The following is a 21,523-nucleotide window of genomic DNA, read 5'->3' on the forward strand; positions in this document are numbered from 1 at the left end:
GTGTAGGTGTCATCTCGCACTTAAAATCACTGACTATAGCCCGTATTTATCGTTAGTTCCCCGGGGTAGTATTATCGTTCTGTACCTGCTGTTCCAGATACATCATAACATCATATAAATTTCAAAAATCACAAATCTTGTCATAAACTTGTATTCAACTTTCCCTTTTACACATATTATGATATGCTTATCAAGTGGCAATGCCTTGACACAACCTAAACTGAAAGGCTTATACAAAATATGATCATTCCTAACAGTCGTCGATGGTTACCCTGAGCAGTATGCACGGTATCATCAGTCGCAATCCGCAACATTGAAAAAAGTAGTTGTGTCGTGTCCGCATATAATTATTCAATGGGGAACAGCAGTCAGCAGACACACATCCTCAGCAGACACGCATAACAAAACACATAATATAACTATAAAATCCACACACTTACAGGTTTTCATTCATATAGTTAATATAAGGGAAATCACACACTTACAGATTTTATCAAATAATCACCAGTTAGTTCCTTATTTGACTTCGATCTTATGCAACAAATATCATAACTGCAATATAATCTTGCTGATCACTTAACGTTCTTGTGTAACCCATGCTTAGCTCATTAGCTTTGACAAACATCAAGAATTATGCCCTCAATAAAAATCATAATATGGTCAGAAAAGCCAAAATATTGAGGGAAGATAAAAACGGAAATGGGGAGGGATCCATCAACTGCCCAAGGAAACTCGAGCCTTTGACTCTGATGTATGCAACCTGATCAGCATTCCAGCAGCTGTTTCCTAGACTTTTTCCCTTAGGCAGTAAGTTTCCAACCCAGGTGTCTACTGAGACTTTCATGACGCTTTTCCACCTTGGAGATGGTTATGAGGGGAGATAATAGATGCAAACCATAAATTGTTTGGATTCATTCATCTAGTGTCGATATAATCTAGTACTATAAAAAACCATGTTGCGACATTTCTATGCAACCTGTCTGTAAACTCGTCCAATCCAAATGCCGAATATTCATACATTTGAAGACAATTGAAACAAAATGGCGGTGTTCTGTAAAAACTCCATTGGAACTAATTGCCAAACATTCATACATTTTCAGTAAAATCAATAAAACCCCATTCAAAGAATTTAACAAAATGTTGATACTATCTGTACTCCCACAGGAATGGAAAGATAAGTAAAGAAATAAACTCAGTGTGATATTTGCAACTCACAAGAATGAAGTACCAGCATGATTATGGTGCAAAAGATTATGAGCCATTGAGTCTCTAGCCTTGTTAGCAACTGCAGACCTCAACGCGATTTCTGGAATCATTTCATCATCAAAAACTTCAGGTATCAAATGTGGTTCAATCTCTTCATTCCTAATTTCACATATATTATGCAAAACACAACACGCCCCAAGAACAACCGGCAAATCTTGAAGCTTCATTTCCGTTCTTTTCTGTAAACAAGACCACCTTCCTTTCAATCTAGCAAACGCGTCTTTTGACACTTTTAAAACTTCGCCAATCTTTTCATTAAAAGCATGTTGAGTCCATGTCAAATGTGGTTGTGTATAAGGTACTAATACCCAATCCATCAATGGGTAACCCGAACCACCCACAATCCATACACCTTTCAAAAGCCCATTACTTGCCCTTTGATAAAGCGCGGATTTTTCCAACACTTGATCATCAGGCATTGAACCGGGCCACCCGATACACACATCAGTAAACACTCCATTTTGATCAACAACCCCTTGAACCGTTACAGAATAACAAGTCTTTTGTTTCCTATCCGTATGCCGCTTATTAAAATAAGCAGCCACATTAACTTTTGGTGCTATAATCGGAATATGAGTAGTATACATTGATCCAACGACATTCGGTATATTAGCAACGGATTCAAACTCGTTACTAATGAGTCTCATTGTGTCATGACTAGGCCATTGAAGATACTTGGGCATCAAGACATCTTTTATAGCAGCACAAACATCAAGTACAATCTTATGACACGTGGAAATCCCTAACCCAAATCGTTTCGATACGAGTCTTAAAGATTCCCCTGTAGCTAACCTCCATATACAAACAGCGACTCTTTGTCTCACAGGGACAGCATCTCTTAACATAGTATTCTCTTTAGCGACAGAAGCCGTTAACTCGTTGCAAATCGTCTCAAATGTATCTTTCCCCATTTGGAAAGCTTTTTTAAACTCATCATTTGGAATATCTGAACTTTTGTATTTGTCCCACCAATCTGCTGATCTATTCTTAACCCATAACCGTCTCTGGGGTCCATTTTCGACGATCGTCGAACCACCAACAGAACTAGTCGTCGCTAGATTTAAATCATAGCCTAAGTCAACTGCACTACGACTACTCGAGTCTGCTTTCGGTGTCGGTCTAGCCTTTCTTTTTCGACTAGTTTCCTTTTGTTCTAAGTCGTTATTTTGATCATCTTTTTCGACCCCGTTACGAGTCTCGGTTTTCGCTAGTTGTTGTTGCATTGGATTGTTGTCTGTCATTCCATACAAACAAACCAAAAAGAAGAAGAGTGTTTCGGAAACAAATCTTTGACAGAAAAAAAAAAAAAGTGTTACATGATATTGTCAAAAAATTATATTAAGGGAAACTGATGGGGGTTTGACAAAAGTAAAAGAAAAAGAAAGCCTAAAACAGATGTGAACACAACAACAAAGATGGCTGATTGGTAATAAAGAGGTGGATTTTGATTTGTTCATTGACTATTAGATTATGCGTATTTGTGATAAAAACAAAAACTTATACTATCATAAAGTATGATATGATTAAAATGGAATAAAAAATTGATTGTTAAGGTCTCCTTTGGCTTTGCTTATTTTATTGAATTTTACACATTTTTTCCCCCTAGTGATAACGATTATTATACTATTGTTCGGTATACCAATTTAAACGTTTAGGATGAAAGTAATAAAGGATTTTCTTTATAGAAATTTTCTTATTAAAAGTAATAAACTAATATAAAAAAGTTTTACCTTTTTTTTTGGCTTAAACAAATTATTTTATTATTAACACCAATTTGTTTGAATGAATGAAAAACAAATAAACACGCTAAAAAACTTTCTTTATAACCTAAACCAATCAAGTTCCGGTCAGTTTTTTAAGTTCTTAAGTGATCTGAGGTTCGTAATATGTCAAGGTAGATGGTGATAATGTTTAAACTCGGTTACTATCACATGTACATTTGAACTAAAATTTCGTTTGACGATAATTTGAACAGACTAAACCTTTTAACTTTTATTAAAGGGGTTGGTGACAAATTCGTAAGATATTTAATTTTAGAGAATCCATTTGAGTTGAAGTCTCACTTTATACATTTGTGAATGTGGGTTATTAAAGGATTTTCTAAGAGTCTTATACTAGATTTTCGTATAGATTAACAGTATGAGTTAGTATGATTGACATTATAAAAAAAAACCTCTAACATTTATCCGTGAAATAAAAAAAGGAACAGCATAGAGATGTGGGGGACAAAGGGGTGTGAATCCAAATATTTTAGTTGTTAAATTAAAGAAGGGGGAAAGTTCCAGGCAAGTGTCTAAAGTTTGTTGGACATGGGTGTGGGACGGTGACCTTTTCAAAGATGAATCTGCCATTTGAGATTGGTGATATATATTTCTCTTATTTATTTGTTTCTATATAATGGTTGTTTTCATTTTCAATAAAGCTTAGTTTTATTTTCTGGGCTCGAGATTCATGTGACACCTACATAGGTGAGTTATACAGAGATAAATAAAATTAGTGGACAGATTTTTATGGTGGCCAATGATAAATTTTGATTAAAAAAAAAAACCTTTTTTTTCTATGTCAAAACATTTAATTAAAAGGATTTGTAAAAGTTATGTAGCAATCTTAAAGCGCTCTTTTTATTGGATTAGGCATAAAACAAAGTATAAGGGTTTGGATTGGAGAAAATAGTGTTCCTTCTCCTTCTAATTGTATTTTGTATTTGTATAGTTCATTGGCCCATCTAACTTCTAGATAGCGGGTCTTTATATTGAAATTTACAGTTAAAAAAAAAACAAAACATAGATCTAGATAAAATAACATATCTCTGGATAGTCGTAAATAATTCATAACTTCATCCAGAAAAAAACCTTACATGGGTGAGACATATTTATTTATATATATACTAAAAACCAATTGGTTTTTACAAGTTTCTATGCACATGGTACAACTACATACATGTAACTTTGAACTCTTTACCTTTTAACCCCCTAAAGATTTTACCTTTTACATTTAAACCCATCACCTTTTACTACTTTACATTTTAACTCCCTAAAGTTTTCTCTTTACTTTTTAACCCCCAAAGTTTTTTCTATTTACAGTTTAGCCCATCAACTTTTACATTTTTACCTTTTAACCCCCTAAAGTTTTTATCTTTTACATTTTAGCCTATCAATAAAATGCTTTATTGTTACAATGTCAAATAAATATTTGTTGGTGACTTTATCAAATTTGTACCAAAACATTGTCATCTGAAAAGATATTCAACTTGAATCTCGCCGCAAAGTGTGTAATATAATCTGCGGCAACGTGTTTAAGCTTAATGAATCATTGTCCACGACGTTACTATAAAAGTTCCGCGGCAACGCGCGGGTGTTTATTTCTAGTATATATGTAAATTACACTTTTGTGATCCGAAACCGAAAAAACTGAAACCGGGAAAAACCGAAACCCGAAAAAAACGAAAACAAAAAACCGATGTGTAACGGTTCAGTTACGGTTTCAATATTCATTACCTGCGGTTAACCAAACCGAAGCAAATTTTGATATATGTCTACATATAATCGCATATATGTATATTTACACATATATGTATTTTTTTTCTTTTTGAACGACATTTAATTCTATTTCTACTCCTAAATTACACGTATCCCTGAATATCAGGACTCTCGAAAAACCACTATTAATCCACCTTCACAAATATGAGAAGTGAGACTCGAATAAATACATCATTTACATATTTATTTAGCTAACTTTTTGTATTTGTTGCTTAAAATATTAACAATTTTTACTAACTTTCTTTCATGATCTATTATTAGTTTTGGATATTTTAAGTAATTTTGTTATTGTTAACTTTGTTTAAAATATTTATCAAAAATATTATTAATATCATATAGAAGATATTTTGAGTAGTAAATCATAATACTCTTATATAGAAACTTACATTGCATAAATATAACGTTAGAAAAAAGTAATTCAAAATTAAATGTAATTTATATTTATTTATAATACAAAATATCAATGTAGTTAAATAACTATTTTACATAGAAAAATTATTTAAAACAATATAAATTGACTATTATAACTGAAAACTTAAACTTTATATTAGCAAAACTTTAATAAATGGTTAACCGAAAATAAAACCGAAATTAACCGATTTTTTTGGGTAACCGATTTGCGGGTAACTGAAATTAACGGTTCAAAACTTATAACTAACCAAACCGAACCGAAACCCGAAAAACGGTTCAAAATTTATAGCTAATCGAACCGAACCATTTACATCCCTAATGATGACAATTGATAAAGTAAATTTCAGTTTTCGTCCCTGAACTTTTCACGTTTTTCACTTTCAGTACCTCAAGTGTTTTACACGTGTGGGACTTAACGACGGAAACTTAATACCGTTTGGCCAAAGGACGTCAATTGAAAATTTCTGCCAACTTTAAGGTTAAAGTTGTAATAAAAAACGTTAGGGACGAAAAGTGCAAAAGCTGCCAACTCCAGGGACAAAAAGTGTAATTTACCATATATATATATATATATAGAAAAGTTAAATTAGGGACTCCTTGTTTTAGGGACTGTTAGGGACTCCTTCTACCTCCTTCTCTGGTCACCACCACCATCATCTCTGACCACCACCACCACCACCATGATCATCTCCAACCACCACCATGATCATCCGGCAACGGCGATCATCTCCGGCGAGACTTACACATGTGTAAGTAACTTACATATGTTTTAAGTACAATTTTTTTTAGGTAGATCACCCATCACCGGTCACTCCATATGACCTATCACCCTTTATGACCTATCACACTATGACCTATCACCCTCAATGACCTATTACCCCCACCAGCTTTGGTTTATGAATATCCTTAAGGGCGAAGCCCGCTCCGAATCATAGTTTTTATTCAACTTACACATGTGTAAGTTGTACTTACACATGTGTAAGTCTCGCTGGAGATGTCGCTGGAGATGATCAGTGGTGATTAGATCTGATGAAAATGGACGGTATAGATCGAGTCCCTAATAGTCTCTAAAATAAGAAGTCCCTAATCTAATTCACACACACACACACACACACACACATATATATATTATATATGGGAAAAGTGAATATATGGCTATCATGTACCCAAGCTTAGGCATAGATCCCCTCACATATCAATTTTTTAATATTTGTTGCAAATTAAATAAATCACATGGCCCCCATGATTTTTATGGATTAAAAAATTGACATATGAGTGGTTCTATACCTAAGTTTAGGTACAAGATAGCCACATATTCCCATCCCTATATATATATATATATATATGAGAAATGTGAATATAAGGTTGTCCGGCATCTAAGTTTAGGTGTGAAACCTCTCACATACAAATTTTTTAATATATCTTGATTAATGAATAAATGTTTGGGCCCTCATGAGTTTTATGGATTAAAAAAACAATATGTGAGTGTTCCACCTAAGCTTAGGTACCTAACAACCTTATATTACCATCCCTTTATATATATATATAAAGAATTTGTAAGATTATTTATGTATTTAAAATATGAAAAGTGCTAAAATGACAAAAAAAAATAAAATAAAATACAAATAGATGTTTATAAATTGAGTTATTATGTGGGCCAACTAAGTTTTAATTTTTTCAGTCTTTTATGTTTCCCTTTTATCTATTAATAGTAACACATAATTTTGTACATACACGTAATTAAACAAACTTTTGCTAGCATAACAAACGGTTATTGAATATCGTTAGTAAGAAAATATTTAGTCCTTTATTTTGTGTATTTATTATGTTAGACATCTATATCTATATATACTCCTTATTAAAGATTATACACCCCCTCAAAATGAAAAGTGTTACCAAAATGTCACATGCAAAATTATCAAAATGTCCTTAATAAACACCCCACCATGAAAAGGTTTTTATAAATTATTCGACACCAATTGTCGATGTCATCACCATACGTCACTAACCCCACTATACCGTCGTCGTCGTCACTGCCGCCGCATTGCGCGGGTAGCATGCTCGTATTATCTAATAAAAAAAAGTTATTTTTATCAGTGTTGAAAAATTGTGTAATATTTTCACCTAGTATCTTTAAAAATATTTTCGCCCAGGGCCGGTCCTGAGCTTTTTGATGCTTAGGGCTTAATGAGAAAAATATGCCTCTAGTATGTTTTGTAAATTAATACACTTATTTTTAAATGTTTGGAAGTTAAACTATATCATGTCTTTGAATTAATCAGAATAATAATTTTCTTTTCAATACTCACACTTATGTATATTATAAGTATACTAATAAGTTAATATTACTACAGAATAAATACTTACTACTAAAATCAATGTTCATCCTTTTTACCTTTGAGTAATTAATTTAATATTGTAAGCATATTTAACTATCTATATTATATTATTAAAAAAACACCCTTTTTTAAAAGTTACATGGGGTAAATGATTTAAAATGCCTTTAAAAATTAAATTACACTATTAATCTTTTATCTTTTAAAAATAACTTCATTAACCATTTATATCAATTACTTTTACATCAATTATCTACGTTACTCGACTCCCTCTCTACCACCTACATTCCTCAATCATCACACAGTCACCGTCATAATCACCGTCATATTATGCTAATAGTCAATACTCAAATAATCAAGAGTAATTAAAAAAAAAAACAAGACAAGAAAAGGGTTAATTTAAAAGTCTATATAACAAGGGGATATATAAAAATATATATTAACATGGAACCAAGAGAAATAGATAGAAAAAGGTAAAGTATTTTGTCAGGCTGTCTTCTTCTTTATAAGACTATAATCCCATAACTGCGGCTAACCTATCCAGTTCCACCATGTCCAATTAGATACAAAATCAAAGTCGTTTTCTTCACTAATGTTTCTAATTTCAGTGAGATCTAACATTGTTTGGCTTTAGAATATGTTTAAGTGAACATACTATAATGTAATATTAACTACGAATTGTATGCCCACCCCAAAGTGATGCTCCGTGCTATCGCCCGGCCTGCCCGTATGCAGGGCCGACCCTGTTTTCACCTAGTACCTTTAAAAATATTTTCACATACACTACTCTCTTAAACATCATGATTAAATTTCACCACCAATCGTTTATGTTTTCAAAATATATCTATTAATCATTTAAATTAATTACTTTTACATCTATTATCTACACCACTTAATACCGCATTCCCCATCAACAATTAAACAGTCGCCGTTGCCGTCTCATCGTCACAACGACGATCACGTTGCTTGTCGCGTTAATTAAATGGACATCCATTTCTTTAATCGGGTCCAACCGGTAAAGTTATATTACAACCGGGTTCGAAAAATGACCCGGTAATCCAACCACACATACACAAACACACAAGTGATAGGATAAAGTCACAAAACAAAACAAAGGGTTTGTTTGAAACAACAACAATGGGGAAACCAAAGAAAGAACTCTTGGCGTCAGCTCCGTGGCGAGCCGGCGGCGACGACCAACGGGACAAATTCAAAGACGCCAGGCTTAAAGTGACCGCCCAGCCAGGAGCCACACCTACTATGCACATCCCCGGCAAGAAATCCCCCAAAAACCCATCTCCAGCTGATTCTGATAATTCCCTCGAAATTGACCCGGAACTCCGTTACAGCTTCCAACGCAATTTTCAGGTCAAATTCACAACTCATTTCGTCAATTATGACATGTAGTTTTGTTAGCTTTGTTTACCTGGTTATATGTTTCTATGCATATCATATTGCAAGTTATGTATAATTGTATATCATATGTGTTGGATATGGATGTTATTTGACTTGTCGGGTCCATTTGCGTTAATTATTGTGTTCAAATGTTTATGCATTGTAACAATAGTGGTAGATAAATGTATGAAAGCAGTATATAGTTGTAGCTGCAGTATAAGCATAAACACCATAGTCTACTTTTTCTTGATAAACTAAGTTTGCTTGAACTATAAATAATTAGTCTTGTTGACGAAACGATATCACCATAAAATACGTAACTAATATGAAATATTAACAAAATCATATAACTCAATACACTAACCACTAAACCCTTTGTAACCTAAACGGCTAAACCATATATCTTAAGTTTTTAACTCAAAGCCCTTAACCATATACCCTACATGGTTTCATGTTAGCTGTGTTTTTCATGATAATGTTATTTTCAACATGATTCCCATAGGTTTGAGCAAACTCCGTTTATCAAAATCTTCATAAGGCTGGTAATTGTCTTAATTCCTTTGACGGGCTCTGGTTTATATTTTGGATTTCTTCTTCTACCGTGACTTATTCTTCTTACTCGTTTATATATTCTTATCTATTGCTCCCATTTTCTTATCTTTATGTAGAGAACGAGCTGTGATTGATGATTTCAAAAGTCATATGTGTTAGTAATGCTATTCTTACAAGTACTATAATCATTTTTTTTTCATTTCTTGTATGCTGTGTTTTTATACATCTTTATTTATTATGTTAATCTGATCTATATTTGTGTAGGTAAAACTATATATAGTCTATTCATATAATAATCCGTATAATTGGGTCAAATAGTTATTTCTTAGCTATATTGGAAATCATCAAATGGCGTTGAAAGTCTCCCAGAGTATATTTTAAAGGCATACTACCTCCTAATGATTTATTAAAAACTTTAGATGATCTTTGTAATAGTATTGTCTTTGTTATGTATTTAATGCTTTGGCTATATGTACAAATAGTCTAAAAATGGACAAGAAAAGGTTTTCAGGTCAACCCAACTCAGCCGGCACTAAAAAAATGTCCCCTTTCTATCTGTTAGTCGACACGTCCGTCTTTCCAACTCTATTTTGCTTGTTTGGGTTTAGTAGATAGAAGATTAGTGAGGTTTAGATGGGCCTTGGAGACTGATGATGGTTAACAGTAGATAATCTACTGCCCGAGAAGGCACTAGTTGCTGGTTGCTGAGAAAGCATTGGCCATAATCGTATCATTTAAACATGACTTCTGTATGGTGGCTTGATGTGTGGGAAGGTTTACTCCAAGTAGGTTTGAGGTCTCTGATTTTCTTCAATCTTCTTTTTTTCTTATGTGTAGCCGTATAAGTTGTTCATATTTCATACGTTTTCTAGCTAGAGCGTTTTAATTATCTTAGGGTCCCTGACTTGTGCTTACATCGTCTTAGAGTTTTTCCTTTTCCTAGAAATTTAAGGGCGGGGTTTCTTGTAGTTTAGCTGTTTAAATTATGGTCTTTTGTGGACGTTTCAGTTAGAATTTTCATTTTTATGCTTATGAATTCGTCCTTTTTTTTTGTTTCAATGCAGTTCCTGCAGCGTGTTTTCAGCATTGATACTATTGTGAAACCCCTACCTTATTCAATGCAATACAATGTTTCTCGCAACCTAAGCTTTTTCACGCGTATCTTCACACAGTTTTATGGCAAGTATATTATACATCCAAACTTTGAATTTCTAAGTTTAATCACTTGAATCATGGTGCTTTAAAAGAAGACACAAAGTTGTATTTGAATATTTTCTCATGTTGATGTGTGCCATTTTTGGCAGATCCTCAAGGTATTGCCAATGCTCAAAAGTCTCTTGGATTAGGACAAGAAGACAGAGTCCGCAATGTCCGTTGATCAAGCTCGCAGATTTTTTTTACTGTTGTATTTGTACTGAAACGCTGTATGATCATGTTTCAATTTGACATCTGAATCACACCAAATGGCAAGCTTTGCTATGCTTCAGATCATTACATGTTCATTTATTATATGCACTATAACACATATGACATATATGTAGTAGCTGATAACGAGTCTGCTACACATGTTAGGAGTTTAAATTTAAATTTTTATATTTGAACGGATTTATAATAAAGAAATAGTGAAGCATTTTTTAACAAGAGTGAGTACAAGGCCTTTGCAAATGTGAAATAAAGCATTAAACATGCCATTTCTAAACAAATCAATTTTATATTATTCTAAGGGCGCGTTTGGTTCGCGGAATGTTTTTAGAAGGAATGAAATCTTTCAAAGAAATTGGAATCTGAAGAAATGAAATTTGACGGAATGTTTTTGATTTTTTGAAGATTTAAGTGAGGGACGGAATGAGATTCCTTCCCCCATCCCCAAGGAATGGAGATTCCATCAAATGAGGGAATGTTAACATTCCAACGAAATGTGATTCCTTCATCTTTAACCAACCAAACAAACTAAAGAATGAAATTCAATTTCAATTTCATCAGATTCTATCAAATTCTGTGAACCAAACGCGACCTAAGTTTCTTAAACACATAAAGTAAACACTATTATTGCTTCACTTATGTCTTATGGTATCAACCGTCAAAAAGTATAGACAAGTGATGGACTTTGCATGCTTTTATCTTGGTGAAGCATGTAGTTTCGTTCATTGTTTTTTTTTTTGTTTTTTTTTTTTTTTAAACTTATTTTTTATGGTTATTTTTGTAAATAAAGTAATTATTTTTTTTAAATCAAAATTTATATGCATTAGTATCTATATCTGTAGCGAAGCACGGGTTATATTAACCTTGTGTGAATCATTACACTTAAATATAAAAAACAAATGTTTTGGTATCTATAATGTACATTGTATAGAAATTATGTCTGCTAATTCACTGAGACATTGAATATAATATATACTTCTTTCACTTATATTTGGCAGATATTTGAATATGTATTTTCAGCCTTCAACCCTTCATCAATGGGCCATGTGGTCACATGATGTCAGAACCAGTTAATTTTATAAAACCAAATCAAAAATTGAATGTCATTATTCAAATACCAAATATTGTGCTTAAATGTTTGTATAAGTGTATTTTTGTGGCTTATTGTTTCTTTTAAAGCTTATATATCAATTCTACATTTCTACAGTTTTATTTATTATTATTTTTTTAAATCTTTTTCTAAATTCTAAACCTATAAGCTAGAAAATAAACCATGAAAATAAGCTTTGAAAATTAAAAAGAATTATATGCAATGAACCTTTTTAAAAAGTAAGCCAAGGCAAACACCCCTTATACTTTAAGCGGTGTTCAATATACATCCTCTTGACTTCATTCCTAAATCATAAACCAAACACACCTCATTTTGTGTACTCAAAAACCCTTGGCTAAGCCCCAACCACGGTACACTGTGACGTGGCGGTGGTCTATTTCACCAGGAACACCATTAGAATTTTCTCAATCATCATAAGCAGAAATGAACACTAGACTGAATGGAACCAAAATGTTGCGCAATTTCCTGAAAAATAGAAGATCATATTGCACAAGAGGTGGGGATGGCAGTAATCTTGAGAGCTCGAAAGTTCAAATCTTTGATCGCCATCTCAAACGCAAACAAGTTATAAAGTTCTTATCTTTTTTGCTTTTTTATGTATTACAATTCATACCCATATCTTGTTTTGTTGTATTTATGAATCTTGTGTCATAATTTGTTAAATTTATTGTAAAATTGATGTTGGTTCTGTTGCAATGTTATGACCAACAATATTATATTTTCCTGAAATAAGTTTGTTAAGTTGATAAGTGACAATCTGGGTATGTTACATTTAACGGCTATTGATGCGGTGTCTTGATGCCCTTTTACAAGAGGTCTCTAGTTTGAGCTTTGAACAATTTAACATCTTAGGTATGGCTGGGGAAAGGTTCAAAACAGTGACTAGGATACCCAATTAGGCCGCGCATCTAAGTAAAGACCTTACCTTCCCAAAGTAACTTGAATAGGGAAAACCTGATTTGTTTACCCGTTTTGCTTTTAAATCCTGTTCGTAGTTTAAATATAGGTGATCCCTAAGTTTTGTGTCAAGTAACAGATTTACTGAAAAAAGTGACCCAATTTGGTGTATTACAATTGTTTTTGCTCAAAACAAATGCTTTGTGCTATTAGGGGTGTCAGTCCCAGGCACAACCATGTACCTACATGAAAAATAGACAGGTTTGGGTCATAAACAATTTGGCATGACTTACGTGTTCAGAAATTGGGTCGGGTTTGGGTTGAGTTATTTGAATCCATGAAGACACCAACCTGAAATTTGTCAATCCGAACTTGACATGATTTCCAGTTTGCCACCCTTATATGTTATATGAAACTTTGGATCTCAAAATCTTATGAATTAGAAATAGCGAGGGACTTAAAAAAGTTTTTGGATCATCTACTGAAAATAAGCTTATAATGGTGTATACGCATCTTGTGTCTATGCTGAGGAAATTTGATTATATTTATAAAGAAGATACTTTATTTGGGTCTTAGTTATTTGATATCAATTTGGGTGAATATAAATATTATTTTATGTTTTAGGCTCTAAAGTTATTTTTACTTTATGGCAGCGTGATCGGGCTGCATGGTTGACAAACCGGAAGGATCCTTTGGTCAATACTGTGGCTGATAACCTTATTGATCGCTTGGAGGTTACGAGATTTTCATTACTTTTATGCCCCTCTTCTTCACCTTTGTGAAGTAAAATTTTAATCTCTGATTAGCTGGACTTGTATTATCTTTTTTATGTGGTATGTTAATTCGTCATCTGATAAACCAGTATGAACACTGTAGATACTCTACCTTGACTTGTGTATATATGTATATGAGGCTATGAGCCACATCTCTGCATATATGTATATGCATTATATTCATTGACATGGATAATTTAATGTATCTGTTAATATACTTGTGTAGGATGTCAAGAAGACATTTCCTACTGCTTTATGTTTGGGAGGTTCCTTGGAAGCAATTAGGCGTTCAGTACGTGGACGTGGTGAGACTTTAGCTATGTTTGTGTCTTACTTTAGTTAACGAGTATATGTATTAGTGTATGAAAATTATCCTCCGGAAATATTAAAATGTAACGAGGCATACATGCCATATAGAAGCTAATTCTATTATGTTCTAGGTGGCATTGAAAAGCTAATTATGATGGATTCATCATATGACGTGGTGAAATTGTGTAAAGATGCTGAAAAGGATTTGTCAAGTGATAACATTGAAACTTCGTTTATGGTAGGCGATGAAGAATTTCTGCCTATGAAAGAACGGTATGCCTATATAACTCTGTGTGGAATCATAGACCCTTTATAACATGAACTATAATTTATGTGATTAATGTATTATAACTCTTTTTTATAGCTTTTTTAACTTTGATATATATATTTGGGTGTTAAGGTCTGTTGATTTAGTCATAAGCTGCTTGGGCCTCCACTGGACAAATGATCTTCCTGGAGCAATGATTCAGGTCCGTGCCACTGCTTTTCTAGGTGCTGTGTTACTGGCTTACTGCTAATGTGACGAGTTTATCATATTTGAAGTAGAGGTGACAAACTGGGCAGGTCAGGCGGTAAATGGGTCAAATCGGTCTTTGATCAATATGGAAAATCCAGTGTGTCGTAGGTTACAATTTATTTATTTATTTAAGTACTTCAATAATGATCTTATATTATATTAAGTGATTAGAGGTTTAATGCATTGGAATTTAGCTTAGGCACCTGCTGACCCGTTCAACTCATTTACCATGTTTTCTTTTAACCTTTTTTTTTTTTTTTTTTTTTTTTTTTTTGCGGTTCTACCCTTCAAACACAAATTATAACCTGAACAGACATATTTAAAAGTGACGTGGAGGTTACCACCTTCCCTCTGTCTCACAAGAAATGTTTGTTCTTATCTTTGGATCATACTAGAGACCAATGCCAACTATTTATTCTGTTGCCAGGTGGACTAATGTCCTTATACTTCTTAAATGTGTGGCAGAGTAGGTTGGCGTTGAAACCTGATGGCTTGTTTTTGGCAGCTATATTTGGTGGAGAAACACTAAAGTTAGTTTTATACAGTTCTTTTTAAGGGGAACTTTTTTTTGAGGCATGTTTTGTCTGATTCTGATCAGTTTCCTTGTAGAGAGCTGAGGATTGCCTGCACAATAGCACACATGGAGCGTGAGGGTGGGGTGAGTCCCCGAATATCACCATTAGCACAAGTATTATTTTATTCTTCGTATTTATTTTGCAATACTACTTTAACGAGCATATGTTTCCATTCATCTATATTCTTGAGTCACACATATATATCGTATGTATACAATACAACACATTTAGGGGCACTCGAATACCCTCCACTTTAAAAAGCTTATTATTTATTTACGTAAATACAATAAAAGACGATAGAGCTGATATTTGTTTTCCACTTTTCTGTTGAACATTTACTTCATGTCCAATTTTTTAGTTAGGAGGGTAGATCATTTCAAAATGATGTTTTTACTATATTTTCATAGCACTAAGTCTACATATAAAGCAGTTACGAATCACACCTGCTATTGTGGTGACTTTATCTTTCACTATACCCTCTTGCATAGGTAAGAGATGCAGGCAATCTGTTGACTAGGGCAGGTTTCACACTTCCAGGAGTCGATGTTGATGAATACCAGGTTAGATATAATAGTGGTGAGCATTTTCTGTGTTTAGCTTTGTTTTTAGGTTTTAAGTTAATAAATTTTTCCCGATCTTATTACAATCGAATCTCATATAGTTTAGATAAACTTCAATTTAATCCTGTTCATCTCTTTCATGCTTAGCTCTGGAGCTAATTGAACATTTGCGGGCAATGGGTGAAACTAATGCTCTTGTAGATAGAGTAAAAGTAAGAATTTATTTTCCCGTCTTTCATTTCTTTTTTACAAGTACGTTGGACTACTTCCTGTCTTGACATCTTTCAACCGGTTGCACGGACGGATTTAGTTTTTGAAAAGGGATACCGCTCTAGCCACCGCAGCTATTTATCAGTCGATGTTTGCAGCAGAAGATGGCACTGTTCCTGCAACTTTTCAGGTGATTCTTAATAAGTTCTTGATGATAATAACTATTTTTTTCATATGGTAAAGATATATTATTAGTATTGTGTCTAGGTAAGCTTATCTGTTGGGCTTATAGCTTAAGCGTATTAGATATAAGCTGATAATGTAAGCTTTCAAGGTGTTTAGGTAAGCTTATTTAAAGGGGATTATACCTTTTAGGGGAAGGATAAAGTTGACAAGCTTAGGGTGTGTTTCGCACTTTCGCATGTAACTTACAGAAGTTTATAAGGTTTAAACTTATGGGTTTTAAAAGCATAAGCTCGTAAACTTGGTTGGTTCACAAAACTATTTGGAGCTTATGGATAAACTAAGCTCTTAAACCTGAAATAACTTGAAGTAGCTTTTGATAAGTAGCTTGAGCTTATAAAAAGGTAAATTACCTAAATACCCCTTTATTAAGGGCACATCTTTGAGTTTTATTTGTTTGTCCATTTGTGTCATATTATAGTACTCCGTAGTATATAAAAACAAACTCTTCAGCTAATAGCTAGTTTTGCCAGAGACATTTATAACACAAACTCCTCAGCTAATAATTAGTTTTGCCAAACATAACCTTAAGCCATTTTTCACTGCTTAAGTACTTATTGCATATTGCTTACGCTAATAGCTAGTTTTGCCAAACGTACCCTTAAACCGTTTTTCACTGCTTATTGCATTACCTATACCCTAATAATCTTAAGCTATAAGCTTGCCTAAATACCTTCTAAGTAGTAACAACTCTTGAACCCACTATTATCTTGTTCAAGAGGCTCGATTATTACTTGGTGGATCAAACGAGAAACGTCCCTGTTTAAGTTATTTCCAAATGAAGAAATGGGTATATGCACTATGTGTTTTTTCTTGTAATAAAAGTACCTCACATAATGCATCAAGTATTAGGTTGGGCAAAATGTGGGAAATAAGTGTAGCAATGTATACCAATTACTATATCATTTCTCACATGCATTGGGATAGGTGATATACATGACTGGGTGGAGGGAACACGAGTCTCAGCAGAAGGCCAAGCGACGTGGATCTGCTACTGTATCTTTTAAGGACATTCAGAAGGAATTTGGTGGTCAAACTTCATGAAAGACAGTACTATGCTTCTGTGTAACAATAAAACACTGTTATTCAGGTATCGATAACAGATATTTAAAAACCATGTCGAAAATTTAGAAACAGAATTTAGAAGTTGAATCATTAACGCTAATATATATGTCTCAATTTACAACCTTTAAGAGTTATAATCTTGTTGCCAGTTATTTTCCTTCCTGAAATTTTTGGTTCAAGGAAGAATAGTATGTAGTGTACTTTGTAATGACCTTGTAGAGTTTCTATTTGGGAAGAAAGGTGGACTCATAATCCTTGTTTATGTATCCGAGTTGATGAGATTATTTGACACCCTAATTCAAACTCTGCATTTTATTGCTATATCAAAATTTCGACCTACATTTCGTTTTCCAGTCAGATACAGCCGAAGTTCACTGAATAGAGATTCATTTGGGTATTATAAAAAAGAATGTAGAGCGTAACTTCTTTAGACCATAACACATGTAACACGAAATAACATAACTTTTCCACCAATGTTGTCAATTTGATAAGACCCACAATAAAAGACTACAGCATCCAAGAGTCCAAACCAAGACTTCACTTTATGATATAACAGAAAAGATTGATTGTGCAGAGAGAAAGGTATCCAGAAAAGAAGAATTATGTATTACTCAATGCCCACAATTTGCAAAAAAGAAAAGAGAGAACCCCTAAAGTTATCATTCTAATTTTGATTTTGGAATCTTTAATTTTTTTCTTCTTGAAGAAGACTAAAAGAGAACTTGCAGCGAAGAGAATAAAATTTGAAATTTTGTTTACTGATAGTCTTACTTATAACCGAAGTACATACAATAGATTTTGAGCTATAATCACATACATACATATCCAAACATCCTTTTTCATTGTCATGAATATTCAATGAAGTAGGAAAAAAAAAACACTATGAAAAAATATTACATGTATAACATATACTCGTATTAAGTTAATTTGTCGAAACAATTCTACTACTATATCAATATATGACTAGAATAGAATCCCTCAATGATTTGGGAATAAATTCTTGTAAAGCTTTATACTCTAAAACATATATAAAGCCAAGAAGCATCACAAGCTAGTTTATGAACTATCAAACAAGCATGAAACAACTTTTTTCCACAAGCAAATGGTTTTGGGTCCTCTTCATATTTGTTGTAGTTACAGCAAATGCAGAAGACCTTACAAGCTCACTATGCAACACATGCACTCCCATATGTTCAACACCGCCATCTCCTACAACGTCCAAACCTCCGCCGCCATCTTTCCCATCCAAACCATCACCAATATCTCCTCCACGTGTTCCTCCTTCCAAGTCACCGCCAACATTAACTCCTATCCACAATGTTCCACCTCCACCAAGATTTTATTACTTTGATTCGCCGTTTGCTATATCTCCACCTATGGCAAAGTCATTTCCACCACCATCTTATGTCTCATCGGGTGGCAATAACAACGATGATGCTCCACCATCTCCAAGATTCATGTACTTCCCTTCCACACCTGCGGCTGGTAATAATATTGGACAAAATAATTATCCATATCCGTATTACATGTATGATTCAAAGGCTGCTGCTTCCTTGTCTGTACGATTTTTGTGGGTTGTAACGTTGTTGTTATGTTTACATGTCACACTTATTGTTTGATCATCAAATGAGTTTCGTATTCGGAAAATGTAGAATATAATATAGTATCTATACTTATTTTGAAAAGGTTTCATCTTTATTATTTCTTACTAACGGCTAGCAGTCTAGCACGTATCTATATATTGTTGATTGTATTTAAGTTGTAGTAATCGATGTGACAAAATATATATATTTGAAAGAGTGATATATATCTTCTTTTGAGTCGTACTTTATAAGGAGACAATTATATCATGTCAAAATATCAAAATTTCATTATTTTTACTAGAAATTAACTTTGTGGGTTCAACTGCACCCGACCAAGAATGTTTTGTTATGTTTTTATATATAAATGTCCAGTTATTGTCCACGAGGAGCTACTAATACAAGTACGTACTGCCATACCTACGGTCAAAATACCAAAGTCGTAAGGAAAAAATTTTGAGGCCAAATATAAAAGAAAGTTCTTTCTTATGTTAGTCTTAGAACTATATATATAGCTAGACCTAAGAGTATAACTTTCAATGATAGAAAGGTAGCTGTTTAAGGGTAAAGTTACACTTAAATTAGTAAGGGTAATCTTATATCGAGAAAATGTGAATAAAGGATTAAGGCTTGTTGGCGGTTCCCAACTGTTGGAGTGTGATCATTTTATTATAAATCGTATGTCCGAGAATAATTTAAGCCTACAGCGTCACACGAAATAACACGGTAACTCGATAATATTAATTTATATATTAAAGTAATATATTGATTAGTTTGATCACGAAATGATTAATTAAACATAATTAAAGGGTTAATTGTATTTAACTAATTAAAGAGGATGATTAAAATGTGAAAATTGGAAAATGGATTTGGGCCCTAAAACTAAAGGGGGGGACGGTTTGGGTTAGGCTTTTTAAGCCTTAATCTAGCTTATTTTCCAAGCAAGGTTAACTCTAATTATGTCCTATAAATAGAGGGTTAAGCCTAAGGTTTTTCACACACTTTTCACATAAGTTTTCTCTTATTTTTCTCCCTTTTTCTTTGAAGTGGCCGAAATCTCTTTTCCTTAAGGGGATTTCGACTTCAAGTTAAGGGTTTGAACAAAGGATTGTTCAGTTAGTGATCGGGGTACTAACATACATTATTCGGGGTGTCTAGTGTACGACCGTAGAGAGGTTTTGCTTTAAACCCTAAGCATTAATAATAATCTTATTATTATTATCTTTATTGGAGCTTTGCATAAGGTACACAACTCAATTCTATTCTTTGTTAATTAATTTGATTGCATATTTGTTTCGATTTCTTCTGTTGCGCTTACTCGTGATTATGTATGTTTATGCGTTCATATTCTAACACCAATTGGTCTGAAGTATCAAAGTTGCTTCACGCCACCAAGCGTAATATTAGGGTTTGTGTGTGTGTTTTTCATTAGAGACTACAAACTGGTTAACTGGTTGTTTGAGGGTATTTATAGAGTAGGCAAAAAAGATCCAGAAGCTGGTCCCAAACGGTAACGTTAACGGCTGGCTAAACGTTATTCGGTGTGGACTCTAGCGTAACAACTTCTGACTAGGTACGGTTGTCTGGTTATGTGGTTTTGGACCACATGTGCAGCCATACGTCATATGTTGTACGCTCCTAGCATAATACCTGTCGTAGCCTTTTGTAGGTGAGACGGTAAGTTTATTAACTTTGTGTCAAGTTCTAACAATACCATTGTATTTCCCAAACGGTAACGTTAACGGCTGGCTAAACGTTATTCGGTGTGGACTTTAGCGTAACAACTTCTGACTAGGTACGGTTGTCTGGTTATGTGGTTTTGGACCACATGTGCAGCCATACGTCATATGTTGTACGCTCCTAGCATAATACCTGTCGTAGCCTTCTGTAGGTGAGACGGTAAGTTTATTAACTTTGTGTCAAGTTCTAACAATACCATTGTATTTCTTTCTTTTTTTTTTGGTACTTTTTGTTTTCAACGTACACTGATATGATAGAGCTTTATATTGGTTAATTTATTCCGTTATATATTTGCTTATTAGGTCCTATGGGTTGGGTCATTGGTTAACGGGTTGTGGGTCAGGGTTGAAATTCCTAACCTAAAACGTTTAACGGGTTGTGTTAGGGTCAGAGTTTTTTAATCCGCCAACCCGGCAACCCGAACTCGGCAACCCGAATTCGAACCCATTGACAACCCTAATTAGTATCGTGTTAGTAAAACAACAATAATAAACTATATTATTAAGGGAGGTGCTTTTTTCACTTATGATTTTAGTTGCTAAGTGATCCTTACACAACTTATTTTTACCATACACAATAAATATATATGCATTATATGATTGTACAGTAAACTGTATAATGCATACAATGTTGTGTATGGCTAAAAATTGTTGTGTAAAGATCATTTGCTTAATACAAATCTTTTTTAATGACTTTTAATGATAGTTTTGCCCCTAATATTTATTATAAGTTATGACAAGATATCTAGTATTACTCTTTTGCCCTATTACTTTTTCTACTTCTCTATCCTTTCTTCTTCGATTACATGTCGATCTATTTTTAGTGTTGACAAAAGATTACATAAAACCTCAACTGCTATTGCTGTTGAAGACGTCTATGAAACCTAATTTTACTTTTTGTTTAATGCTAGATTTTATTTTCAAAGTTGAGCTTTTTAGGTGTTAGAATATGAGGACATAAACATATAACAATTCACAAGTACACAGCGGAAAAAATTGAATATGTAATCAAATTAATTAACA

At 33.5% G+C, this 21,523-nt stretch overlaps 4 protein-coding genes across 5 annotated transcripts; 3 read left to right on the forward strand and 1 right to left on the reverse strand.

Moving 5' to 3' along the window:
* Positions 1 to 1,049: 1,049 nt before the first annotated feature.
* Positions 1,050 to 2,652, reverse strand: LOC122595594 (protein ALP1-like). Its single transcript, XM_043767986.1, has one exon. The coding sequence runs from the start codon at positions 2,505 to 2,507 to the stop codon at positions 1,212 to 1,214; it is 1,296 nt and encodes a 431-aa protein (XP_043623921.1). The 5' UTR covers positions 2,508 to 2,652; the 3' UTR covers positions 1,050 to 1,211.
* Positions 2,653 to 8,629: 5,977 nt separating this feature from the next.
* On the forward strand, positions 8,630 to 10,990 carry LOC122595811. Its single transcript, XM_043768259.1, has 3 exons — positions 8,630 to 8,920; positions 10,564 to 10,678; positions 10,804 to 10,990. The coding sequence occupies exons 1-3, from the start codon at positions 8,690 to 8,692 to the stop codon at positions 10,875 to 10,877; spliced, it is 420 nt and encodes a 139-aa protein (XP_043624194.1). The 5' UTR covers positions 8,630 to 8,689; the 3' UTR covers positions 10,878 to 10,990.
* A 1,334-nt stretch (positions 10,991 to 12,324) lies between these two features.
* Positions 12,325 to 17,443, forward strand: LOC122596043 (putative methyltransferase At1g22800, mitochondrial). 2 transcript variants are annotated; one of them, XM_043768545.1, is made up of 11 exons: positions 12,325 to 12,596; positions 13,583 to 13,663; positions 13,929 to 14,007; positions 14,143 to 14,284; positions 14,412 to 14,481; positions 14,994 to 15,058; positions 15,138 to 15,216; positions 15,592 to 15,679; positions 15,811 to 15,875; positions 15,974 to 16,063; positions 17,044 to 17,443. In XM_043768545.1, the coding sequence occupies exons 1-11, from the start codon at positions 12,456 to 12,458 to the stop codon at positions 17,158 to 17,160; spliced, it is 1,017 nt and encodes a 338-aa protein (XP_043624480.1). In that variant the 5' UTR covers positions 12,325 to 12,455; the 3' UTR covers positions 17,161 to 17,443. The 2 variants fall into 2 exon arrangements, with proteins under 2 accessions (XP_043624480.1, XP_043624481.1); XM_043768546.1 differs by having other exon boundaries at positions 15,138 to 15,186.
* Positions 17,444 to 18,257: 814 nt separating this feature from the next.
* Positions 18,258 to 18,800, forward strand: LOC122597642 (leucine-rich repeat extensin-like protein 5). The gene has a single exon (XM_043770217.1). The coding sequence runs from the start codon at positions 18,258 to 18,260 to the stop codon at positions 18,798 to 18,800; it is 543 nt and encodes a 180-aa protein (XP_043626152.1).
* The last annotated feature ends 2,723 nt before the right edge of the window (positions 18,801 to 21,523 follow it).

Source organism: Erigeron canadensis, chromosome 4 (genome assembly GCF_010389155.1).
Source record: "Erigeron canadensis isolate Cc75 chromosome 4, C_canadensis_v1, whole genome shotgun sequence".
NCBI lineage: Eukaryota > Viridiplantae > Streptophyta > Magnoliopsida > Asterales > Asteraceae > Erigeron > Erigeron canadensis.

Bases quoted from the DNA above. Each gene is read 5' to 3' on its own strand.
- LOC122595594 (XM_043767986.1), bottom strand. From the start codon at position 2,507: ATGACAGACAACAATCCAATGCAACAACAACTAGCGAAAACCGAGACT.
- LOC122595811 (XM_043768259.1), top strand. From the start codon at position 8,690: ATGGGGAAACCAAAGAAAGAACTCTTGGCGTCAGCTCCGTGGCGAGCC. The intron at 8,921-10,563 runs GTCAAATTCACA...GTTTCAATGCAG, and splicing joins GCTTCCAACGCAATTTTCAG to TTCCTGCAGCGTGTTTTCAG. The intron at 10,679-10,803 runs GCAAGTATATTA...CATTTTTGGCAG, and splicing joins TATCTTCACACAGTTTTATG to ATCCTCAAGGTATTGCCAAT.
- LOC122596043 (XM_043768545.1), top strand. From the start codon at position 12,456: ATGAACACTAGACTGAATGGAACCAAAATGTTGCGCAATTTCCTGAAA. The intron at 13,664-13,928 runs GTTACGAGATTT...ATACTTGTGTAG, and splicing joins ACCTTATTGATCGCTTGGAG to GATGTCAAGAAGACATTTCC. The intron at 14,008-14,142 runs GTGAGACTTTAG...ATTATGTTCTAG, and splicing joins GCGTTCAGTACGTGGACGTG to GTGGCATTGAAAAGCTAATT.
- LOC122597642 (XM_043770217.1), top strand. From the start codon at position 18,258: ATGAAACAACTTTTTTCCACAAGCAAATGGTTTTGGGTCCTCTTCATA.